The sequence below is a fragment of the Prionailurus viverrinus genome, chromosome B4, assembly GCF_022837055.1.
Source record: "Prionailurus viverrinus isolate Anna chromosome B4, UM_Priviv_1.0, whole genome shotgun sequence".
Taxonomy (NCBI): domain Eukaryota; kingdom Metazoa; phylum Chordata; class Mammalia; order Carnivora; family Felidae; genus Prionailurus; species Prionailurus viverrinus.
Window position 1 is genome coordinate 113675591 of NC_062567.1, and position 12029 is coordinate 113687619.

General features: G+C 35.1%; 1 protein-coding gene across 5 annotated transcripts in view; it reads right to left on the bottom strand.

Moving 5' to 3' along the window:
• Positions 1–12029, bottom strand: part of NR2C1 (nuclear receptor subfamily 2 group C member 1) — a 43208-nt gene that overhangs the window by 14347 nt on the left and 16832 nt on the right. For all 5 annotated transcript variants that reach the window (XM_047866281.1, XM_047866280.1, XM_047866278.1 and 2 more), the window contains 4 exons: positions 11300–11447; positions 11088–11178; positions 7687–7871; positions 5802–5967 (listed from right to left, as the gene is read on the bottom strand). In XM_047866281.1, coding sequence (XP_047722237.1) covers positions 5802–5967; positions 7687–7871; positions 11088–11178; positions 11300–11447 — 590 coding nt within the window. The remainder of the gene's footprint in view (positions 1–5801; positions 5968–7686; positions 7872–11087; positions 11179–11299; positions 11448–12029) is intronic.

A 12029-nucleotide genomic window follows, 5' to 3' on the forward strand; every position in this document is an offset into this window, starting at 1 on the left:
GAGCCTGACATCCTGACGTGGAGCTCGAACTCATGAACCGCAAGATCATGACCTGAGCAGAAGTCGGACGCTTAACTGACTAAGCCACCCAGGCGCCCTTCTGGTTGCGTTTTTAAAAGTTACTTTCTGTCTTCGTCTAACAATGTGCTTTTTTTTTTTTCTCTTCCTTTATTAATAATGATATACCACAAATTCAGTTGAATGAGCAATCTTGTATGTTAAATATTCCTTTCATTCAGGCTGTGGGGAATAACAAATTTAAATCTTACACAATCAGGAGAATAATAAGTGAACTGGGCCTGCTGGTGCCATCTGGGCAGTGCCTACTCCCAGATAAAGGGCAAGCTGTGACTCGAATTCCATACACTGAAAACATATGTCAGTTTGGGCTAAAGACTGCCTGCTCTATTTTTCAAAGAGCAGGTTCTGTATGAAATCTCCCCACTTAATAACTACAGGTAAAACAAAATGTGTCTGTGGCTATAATACAGTCAGTTTGTACTGCTGACCTCAGGTGGTGATTTTATTTTATTTTTTAAAGTTTATTTATTTATGAGAGAGAGAAAGAGAGCGAGTGAGAGTGCATGAGCAGGGGAGGGGCACAGAGAGGGAGAGAGAGAATCCCACGCAGGCCCTGCACTGATAGTGCATGACCTGAGCCAAAGTCAGATGCTTAACCAACTGAGCCACCCAGGTGCCCCTCAGGTAGTTATTTTAAATGCACGCCAACTGTAGAAAATAAAGATCCCACATTAAAACACTTCTAGGGGCGCCTGGGTGGCTCAGTCGGTTAGGCATCTGACTTCGGCTCAGGTCATGACCTCACGGTCTGTAAGTTCGAGCCCAGCGTCAGGCTCTGTGCTGGCAGCTCAGAGCCTGGAGCCTGCTTCAGATTCTGTGTCTCCCTCTCTCTCTGACCCTCCCCCATTCATGCTCTGTCTCTCTGTCTCAAAAATAAACGTTAAAAACACACACACATTTAAAACACTTCTGAAAGTATTTTTGAAAATCTTGTTAAAGAGCACTTTTGGGGCTCCTGGGTCACTCAGTTGAGTGTCTGACTCTTGATCTTGATTCAGGTCATGATCTCATGGTTTGTGGGTTCAAGCCCCATGTCAGGTTCCGTGCTGACAGTACAGAGAATGCTTGGGAATCACTCTTCCCTCTCTCTCTGCTCCTTCCCCACTAGGGCTCTCTCAAAATAAACTTAGAAAAAAAAAGAGCACTTTCACTGCTATAAATGAAATGTAATTTCACCCATAAGAAACACTAACCTAAATTTCTATTACTAAGGAAAATCCTCTATGCTACAGACAGTCTACTCTGTAGACAATTAAAATTAGTGAGATAAACTGAGATGTAATAGCATTGAAAAAAAATACCTCACAGACATCTAAGTAGAAACAACTGTGAAACAGTCTCTAGATGACCCAATATATGTTAAAGAGAGAGGGACAGTGTGTGTGTGTGTGCACATACATACATATGTATATACACAAAGGACAGGAGGAAATCTACCACACACTTAACAGTGGCTACCTTGGCAGGGGTGGGGTAGGTGGATGTACCCATATGTATTTTTCTGGGGAATGGATATATAACTTTAATCAGATTCTCAAAGTTGTCTGTGATCACAAATGATCAAAAAGTTTTCATTAAAATGATATAAAAGTTCTCCATTTTTATAAAAATGTAAAAATATGAACTGCCTTTATTTATTAGTATCAACAATTGTCTTACCTATTTATAAATGGTGCCAGCTAATAAGAGAAATTAACAGTTGAAATTCTATGCATGGGAAGAATGAATTCATGTATGTATGTATGTATGCATGTCTGTCTGTCTGTATTTATTAAAAAAATATTTTAAAGTAATCTCTATACCCAACATGGGGCTCAAACTCACAACCTTGAGATCAAGAATTGCATGCTCCATTGACTGAGTCAGCCAGGAACCCCAAGAATATTTTTTAAATGCTTGAGAAATGTTTACTGGAGTAGTCAATTAAAATGCCATTATTTAAGACAATTCTTAAGAGAACTGTAGGCAAGCAGATATTAAACATTTTAAATGTAATTATTAGAATGCAACTGTTTCTACACATAAGTATATAAAATACAAACTGGGAACTATCATACCTTTTCAGAATTGCCCAAGGTGATTAGGGGGGGAAAAAGCCTGAAAGATTAGGGGAATTACCAATGATTACTAGTTTTAGGGGGGGAGGTGTAAGATGCAAAACAGTAATTGTTTAAACAAAACAAACAGATTAAAATCACTTTAAAAAAGGTAAAATAGTTACAGTATTAAAATTAGATATAAGGGCTAAAAGATACAGATGTACCTCGATTGATACAATAGTAGTGGTAATGTTGAGAATTTTCTGTGCTTTAATCAGAAAATTGAAATCACTGCAATATAAACTAGAGGAATTCACTATTTAAAGTACTGCCATGTTGTGTCATAAAGAGAAGACATATCTTATATCTGTTTCACATACTTAATTTTCTTAAAGCAAGATATACCTCTAGCATTATGAATCAGTCAGTTATGGCTGAAGAAACAAGAATTTATTTGACAAGTCTTTTAAATTGCAAAGACAAAGATATCTTCCTCTATATAGAGAAGATAAGTTTCTACTATAAAGATGTTAAAGAGATTCCCAAAAATGCCTGTGAAATTTTAGGTTTATAAATGAATCATACATATTGAATTTATTCACATTTAATATATTGAGATGGTTTTTAAAAGTGTTGACATCAACTAGGCTACTCATTTTAGAAGTTCCTTGTCTACAATTATCTTTCTAGTAGTTTCTGTAATTCTGATAATAGGCTAAATGATAGCTTTTAAAACATCGTTTGAATTGAGTTAGGAGATCTGAATTCTACTTCCCAGCAGTCACTAATTAGTTGTGTGACCCTGGATTACACATTATAATATTATAATTCAGCAACCACTCACTGAGATCTTGACAACCCCAAGATCAAGAGTCACATACTCTACCAAGTGAGCCAGCCAGGCACCCCAACTGAGATTTCATTGTGAGGTACGAAGTTAAGTGCTCAAGTCTCAATATAAGAATAAAATGGAAACAAAATGAGCTATAGAAAGGGCTAAAAAAGGGATGGCACGCCTAAGAAATGACAGGCAACAGAATCAGAATGTGGAACGTCCTAAAATGTCATGAGCTTGGATCTCAAATGGGTAATGGGAAGCTAAAGAAGGCTTGCTGGGTAGCAGAGTAACATAACCAGATTGATTTTGAACACACATCACTTTCTACCAGGGCACAGGACAAGATGAAGAGACTGGAAGCAGAAATATTACTGTAACAGTTTAAGAAATTTTAAAAGGCCTTGAAATATGGTGATAAAAATGAAGAGGAAGGGAGAAATTAAAACAAAAGAATAGTTAGGATTCAACTAGGGAATGGAGGGGAGTAGGATGGGGGGGGGGGGGTGGAGAATGATGATGACTCCTAAACATCAAACGTGGTGACCAGAAGGATTGTGATTTTCATACTGAGATGGTACAGAGAACAGTTTTGAAAATCACCTACCTCTGCCTCACACACTTATTTCTAACTGCAAATTCTATCCACCTTGATTCTTTGTGTAATCACAATGCAAGAATCAAGAATAAAGTACACGAAATCACACCAAAAACTGAGTTTAATAAAAATGTTAAATATTTCTATAGTCTTAGATTCTCTGGAACCAAAATCCAAGTTGCATTATTAGACTATTTCTCCTTTCTGTTTTGATTGCTTTGAATAAGACTCTGAAAACCTCCAAATCGTTTTTCATTCACAAAATGACAATAAAAATCCGAACCTTCACAAGGGACTGTGGTCAAATTTAACAATGCACACATGAAAGCACGCTGCAAACTACACAGTACATAAAAATGCAAGACAGGAACAAAATGTTACTTAGCCCAGATATTAAGAGATTAAGTGAGTTTCTGATTACAGATGTCAGGTTTTGAAACTCATGACCATAAAACCTCAATGAGAAAGCCAACCATGACAAAGTGCTGAGCTGGGAAGTGTGGGAAAATGGAAAATCTGCAAACAAGAATCAGAGAAAAAAGGAGCTGTTTTTTGTCTGGGGAGCAAGAAATTTCACAGTGCTTATTCTGAGGATACTGAGCACAGCAGGTCAAAAACTGCACAAAAAAAACCCGATTCTGGAGAGAGGAAAAAAAAGTTCTAATTTGCCTAATTTGTCTGTCCATATCAAATATTTGAAAGAACAATTTTGAGGACCAACAACAGTAAAAAAAGGACTACTTCTACATTTCTATAAACTTTTTCCTTGTAATCTTCTTCCTTTTACCCACCCTTTCTTCCCATTTAAATCCAAAGGTAGAAAATAAAACTAAGATGGCAAAAGCAGGTATTTTATTTAGAATAAGAAAGAGCAATGGGGGGGGGGGGGGCTGGGTAGCTCAGTTGCTTAGGCATCAGATTCTTGATCTCAGCTCACTTCATTATCTCATGGTTTGTGAGATGGAGCCCCAAGTCAGGCTCTGTGCTGACAGTGTGGAGCCTGCTCTCTCTCTCAAAAAAAAAAGAAAAAAGAGCAATGTGGAAAAAATCAGTTTTGCTTTGCTCCACCTTTGTCCATAGCTCCTACCATAATTTTTTAAGGATAGCATTGATTATTCCTATTGTAATTTTTAATAGTCCCCATAGAAAGTTTTTGTTTACAATACAAATAAAGCAGTTCTAATTTTTTTCATATAGATTATCTTTGGTAAAATTTTACATGAAGATTGGTTTCACTGATATGTTTTACTGATTATATAAAGTTACAGCAATTATTAAGTCACTGTGAGTTTTCTCTGTGGCTATTTCTACCAAATCAAATTTTATAAATGTAAATTTTAAAATATGCAGTTTTAGCCAATGCTAGATTTGTGTTATTTCTACCAGTCACACAAACATTTATTTGATAACTGTGTGTATTTTCATTAGAAATCCATGGAAACTTATAATCTACAGTAAAGTTAGTAGCAATTTCCTTCAGATATTCCAGGACTCGCTATGACTGCTTTAAATCACTTTGCATATGATTTTCTAACAGTACACATAGCTAGTAAAGATAAAGAATGGTTAAAATGGAGGGATCAAAACATCAAGATCTTAATGTAGGGCCTCAATGGTTAGTATTGCTATAGCTGTAGTCCCAACATTATTTGCATGACAAATCAAACACTACAAAATTATTTTCTAACATTCTACATGTATTGTTTCCATCCTACATGTATTTAGGAGAGTAAAAAAGGAACTACAAATGTACCTCCTCCAAAATGGTTAAAAGCCAAAAGTTAAAATGTGTTAACTAATTTTTACCTTCTTAAAATAATACTGAAAGCTAGCTAATTGGGGCAATACATAATAATGGAGTTCTCTCTGGGTCTTACATATGGCTTTGCACTAAAGTAGTAGGAGGTGGGCACTGAACAAAACCAGGGTATGCAATACATCATGAATGACAATACTAGTGTTAACAACAACAGCAACATCCAAAATTTATGTCTAAATGTTCTAAAACCTAGCTTTTATAGACTTAAAATCATGAAACAATATTATAACCATGATTTATAAACAGGATGCTTTAATGAGCTATTATTTTATATAGTCAGATGTGTATGTTTTAGCTGCTATTTTGAATTCTATCAGGAATATTTCTGACTTTAAAAGCACAACAAATATACTTTGATTTTTGAAAGGAAGATTAAAATCAAAATGGTAACACAACATAAAAATTACATAAAAAAATATATGGAAATACCCTGAAAGCTACGTGTGAATCGCTGAGAAGTGGCCCCTCTTTTTCGATGTAATTTATGCTCGAGTCTCCGGCAATTAGGTGTACGCTTCCTTCCATGCCTTCTACTGCGTTCTGACAGGCTGTGCTCTCTCCAGGATTCAATGCTTTTGCAAGAGTATCAAATGCCCTGTAAGGAAACATCAGATGCTGTGAGCTTGGCCAATCTCCACAATAAAATAAAAATTCTACATAAAATTCTGGAATTAAGATTTAGGCCTTAAAAAAATAGTTTAGAAAACAAACCTTTGGAGTAGCACTGAGTACTCTATTTCAGTGATAGCTATGACTGTCTCCAAAAGCAACAAATTAAACTTCAATATGTATACTATGAAAAACTATATTAATGTATTATCAGAGAACTAAAGTCTTTAAGAAATCTTATGTAATTATGAGGAAAAACCCTTATACTTTGGTCTAAAAATATGCTTTTATGTTATATGTTATGTTATACATTTGATAGTACAAGATATTAGCCCGTTTACAGTACTTACAGAAGTTATTTAGAAAGAACAAGGGCAAGAACTTATGTCAACTTTACTATATTCTACACGACACAAAGTTAGATTTTATTTAAAAATTCAGAGAATATTTTAAAATTGTGTGAACACAGCTACATCTGAACTGTAAGAATTTGAGATTATGATGGCAAATAATGAACTAATGTTAGCAAATAATTACTTAAAATAGCCCTCCATATTTTTCAACGAGAGGCCTTTTAGAGTTTCTTAAGATTTCAGATTCAACAAAGTACTTATTGAGACTCTTAAGTGCAATTTCCTCAACATTTAGATAATGAGCAGTGTAAAAAAGCCTGAAGAGATCTGGGTTCTACATCTCATGTATTAATATCAAGAGAATGAAAAACAGAATTCTGATACAAGTTTCCTGAAGCATAACTTAAAATTGTAGTTTATTCAATGAAGTCATTTATTTATTTATTTTTAAGTAAGCTCCATGCCCAGCGTGGAGTTCAATGCAGGGCCTGAACTCACAACTCTGAGATCAAGACCTGAGCCACCCACGCACCCCTCAATCAAGTCTTTTAAATCTATTTTCATCATTAGAAAGTGGTGGGGAAAATGAACATGACTGCCTGGGGTAAGACAAATGTTTAAATACACAGAAAATAAAATAACTGAAATGTCAGACCCAGATTATCATCTTCAGTAGGAGAAAAATTCCTGAATTTTATGATTACATTTCTAATCTTATAATATTCATTTATTGCTCATTATTTAGAATGCAACCTGCTAGATAACATTTTACACTGAATGTAGTTCATTCAGTTAAAACTTCCTATGCTTTAAATTTTCTAAGTCTAATAGAAATATCTGTTTTCTGAAACTTCTGTAAACAGTATTCAACATAAAAATATTGTGGGGTGCCTGGGGAGCTCAGTCCATTAAGTGCCCGACTCCCGTCTTCAGCTTGGGTCATGACCTCGTGATTCGTGAGTCTGAGCCCCACATTGGGCTCCATCCTGACAGTGCGGAGCCTGCTTGGCTCTCTCCTCTCTCTGCCTATCTCTTCCTCTCAAAATAAATAAATAGACTTAAAGAAAAACATAAAAATACTGTAAGAAATACTAATAATTAAGATCAAAACAGGGGCGCCTGGGTGGCTCAGTCGGTTGGGCGTCCGACTTCAGCTCAGGTCATGATCTCGCGGTCCGTGAGTTCGAGCCCTGCATCAGGCTCTGGGCTGACAGCTCAGAGCCTGGAGCCCGTTTCAGATTCTGTGTCTCCCTCTCTCTCTTACCCTCTCCTGCTCATCCTCTGTCTCTGTCTCAAAAATAAATAAATGTTAAAAAAAAAAAATGTTTTTAAAAGATCAAAACAGACCTTACCTTGAAACATCACCATTAGTCTGCATTTCTTGATGAAATTCACACAAAGAGGTATCACCATTACTTAAGCTTTCAATCATAGATATTTCATTACTATTCTGAGAAAGATCTTTACTTTTTCCAAGGTTTGCTAATGATGTAACCACACTGGCCAATGTACTTAAGTCTCCCTGACATGATTCAGCCTTAAAAAAACAAAAAACAAAAAACAAAAAAAAAGATTAAAATCTGCAAACTGGTATTGGTGAACATTTGAGTCTGAAATACCCAATTCTAGATTATAAAGTGCCAAAAGTAAAGAACTCTAATTAAGATGAATGAAACCTAGAAAGTAAAACCAAAGAGCTTTGAGGTTTTAGAAACTTTTGAGGAAAATATAAATTTAAAAACATCAGGTACATTCCCTAGGAAATGTTTATACACAAAAATTACATTAAAACCAAAAACGGTACTTAATGACTAATCTATTCACATCAACAATCCCTTCCTCTGTAAAAGGATATTAGATGATCTTTTAAGTTCTTTTTAGTATTAAAATTCTGACAATTTCCAGAACTTAAACTATACAAACAAAAATTGTATAGAATGTATTAAAATTATTACTGAAAAGAGAAAAAAAAGTAAATGTACTATTGAACAGAATTCCTAGAATACCAACTATTACCAGCCACTTTGTTAAGTGTGTTAAATACCAGGGACCAGGTAGGTGAAAAATCTCTTTACTAAGATAATATTGGCTTTTGGTATACATTGCGTATTTTCCCATTTGTCTTTAGTTCTTATTTTTGTTAATGACATATATATTCTTTATTCACTAATTAGCTATAATTATTTTGTCAAAAAGAATTTTCTTTCCTTAACTCTTTGACTATCCAGAGACATAATTTCTGTATGAAAAGCAGGTAAGTGCTTGATTGTTCTTCCTTTTATCAATTTTTAGAGCAATGAGTCAATGCCCTTAGTAACCTCTAATGGTGACAGATGAATTTTAAGTATCATTTTAAATTCAAAGATTTTTATATATTTACTATGTTTAAATGCATTATTTTTTTCAATGTTCAAATTATCCCATCCTAACCTAATGAGAGTCCTTTCAATTGCCTTCTATGGCCTATTGACAGAATCCTTTAATGAAATTTTAATTCTTCTTTTATGGTTTTTAGTTTTAGTGTTTTATTGCTAAGAAAAGACAGGTTTCCTTGATGTTTCATGTTATATCAATTCTTTATGTAAAATTGATTTTGGTGAACAGAATGACACAATTTTTGTGTTCCCTAAATTAATGAATGGTCCCAGAATCATTCAGAGTAACCTACCAGTTGCAGAGTTCTTAAATGGTTACTACTCATCTATGTATTTTATTTAAACCTCAAAACAACCCTGTGAAATAGGAATCATCATCCCTTTATTACAGACAAGAAGAATTATCCATGGTCACTCCAGTCTGATGGAGAAGACTATGCTCTAACCACTGTTCCAGGCTTCTTAGAACATAAGTAAAAAGAGTTAACATTTTTAAGTGTTTTTTCTACTAAAACTTCAACAATTATACATTCTCTTGTATTTCATTACATGTCTATCGAGCTAGATTTTTAAGTTTTTGCCACTGAAGACTCTTAGGCAATGTGAAAAGACCTCATCTTGTGACTTGCCGGTTTTGAGACTGCTTGTCAGAAACTTCTCACAGAAGGTTGTTATTACAATTTTAATACAAAGACATACAAAGAAGTAGTGTCTGGGCAAATAGTAATTTCTCAACAAAACTTAGTTCCCTTCTTCTCCTAAAAGAGTTAATCATGTCAGTGCAATGGTAACTACCATCCTAAGCTTGAATCATGTGCACAAGGCTAAGTGCAAAATATATGGTAAAAGGCCAAATCTCCCCAGTCAATAACAACATGCTACAAACCCCAACCTGTAAGGTCGACACTCCTATTGGCCCTATTTTACAGATGAGGAAGGAAAGTAAAACACTGAGAGGTCAAATAACTTGCCCAAGATTATGCACCTACTAAGTGGCAGATGAAATTTGATTCTAGAGCTCAAGTATGAAGAGTGCCTTAAAAGTATCAAATAATAAAGGGGCCCCTAGGTGGCTCAGTCAGTTAAGCGTCTGACTTTGGCTTAGGTTCTGATCTCCTGGCTTGTAGGTCGGAGCCGGGTGTTGGGAGTCTGTGCTGACAGCAGGGAGCCTGGAGCCTGCTACGTCCTGTCTCCCTCTCTCCATGCCCCCTCCTGCGCTCAGGCCCTGAGCTCTCTCAGAAGTAAATGAATGTTTAAAAAAAAATTTTGATACTTTTCAGTATCAAACAACAAATGTATGATAAATCTGGCCATAATTAGGATGACCAGATCACATTACAGGCTGAGAGAAATACTAGTCGTAGGCTCCCTAAAATCTGTTTATAGACACGAGTCTTCAGGAGAAATTTTTGATTTTTGTTCTCAGAAGGGTTTCTGAACACTACAGAAACTCTACATGTTCCATCTAAATACACAAACTTTTTTTCTTTTAGACATCTTGCTCAATAAAGAGACGTCCCAACCTCTAAGAGAACCCAGATAACTTAGATACATAATGAGTCCTCTTGGACTTCTATTCCTACTCTTGAGACTCAAGTCAATGTTTTGAATAACGTGTGCTAGAAATTTCCCTTTACTTGAAATATTTTAAGTATTTTGTTACTATAAAATCTATAGGGCAACATAAAAGGAATATTACGAATTTTGTACTTAATATAAATTATTCTTCTGAGGCTTTCTATTTCAAGGTGAAAGAAGCCTAGAAGACTTTTGTCTGTCACTCTCACATTGAAGCTGTACTTGTCCTCCTGGAATAATGAACATTTCTACTGACAGTTATTCGTATACAAGGACCCACAAAATGGAGGCCATACTGGTCACAAATCTAAACCCAAGTCAGCATGCACATATAGGAAACACCTGTCAAGGAAACCTAACATACACCAATCACGATCTTGCAACTCTGCCAAGTTAGCTCTCCTCACCCTAGAAAACAAGACCCACTAGCCTTAGTAGGAAACCTTCAACTTCCTAGGCAATAAGGCCATTTCCACATTCTGCTTCTAATGCTCTGTAAAACTCATTCTTGTCCAAAATCCCTTGGCAAGAGTGCTCCACTGTTTATGAGGCACTGTGCTCTGCTGATCTATGGATTCTTTTGCCTTGAATAAAGGCATCAAACTTGTTCCTAAATTGTTTTAGTTTTGCCATTTGACACTATCAAATAGTTGATAATTTATGTTAAAAAAAAAAAACAATTTGTAATAGGGAATATTTAAGACCAGATCAACTGACCAAATTAATGGAAATTAAGAAAAGGAAAAAATATTAAAAGCTTAAAAAAAATTTAAGCTTTAAATTAATTGCACTACACACACCTTATCTGGTGTCATCAGCACAGTTGACTCAGTTTTTATTCCAGACTGGTGAATATTCACAAACATTCCTGAATCTAACAGTCCTGCTGACCTGTAACAAACAAGTATAAATTTTAGCCTTAGTTTCACTGGGAAGAAAAACAAATGACCAGCTACTTAATGTGGTTGTTTTGTGTGTGTGTGTGTGTGTGTGTGTGTGTTTTTTACTATACCTTGCAGTTTCACTATCTGTTACAAAAGTTGGAGTTGCAGCTAATGGGCTTCGAAGGTCTTTTCGGATGTAGATTTTTTCTGTTGAAGCAGCACAGTTGGAAGATTTTTCTCGAGATACTTCAATGGGTTTTCTTTCACACTGAACAGCTACAAAAATGCATTAAACTATTACATCACAATGCAGAATTTATAGGCAATTTTAAATGTAACCTTTCGGTCAGCAATTCTGCTCATGGGAGACAGTTACCATAACTGAACTCTAAAGACAATCATAATCTTTAGAAATTCTTTCCAAGCCCAACAAAGTTGCTTCAGAATAGTAATTTGCATCTCTCATTCTCTTTTCTTTTCCTGATCCAGCTGTGGTAGAAATGTAGAGAAACTCTTATTTTTTAAAAACTCACTGTCAAGAAGGAAAAACTAAAGTCAGGAGTCTCTCACCTATCTATATGAGAGTTAAAAATATTTAATTAAAAACAAGACTAATAGAGAGCCACAAAAGACTAAAATTAAATCTTATTTTAGTTAAGGGCAGGGAGATTTCTGAGAACTAATTCAACTGTTTAATCTTAATTTATAAAATATAGGTAATATATTTCACTTATTTATAGGAATTTTATTTCATAATACCTAAGAGACAGTATAATGTAGTTGTTAAATGTATATTTTCTGAGAGAAAAAACTGCCAAGATTCAGATCCAAGTTTTGCCACTTATTAGTTGTGTGACC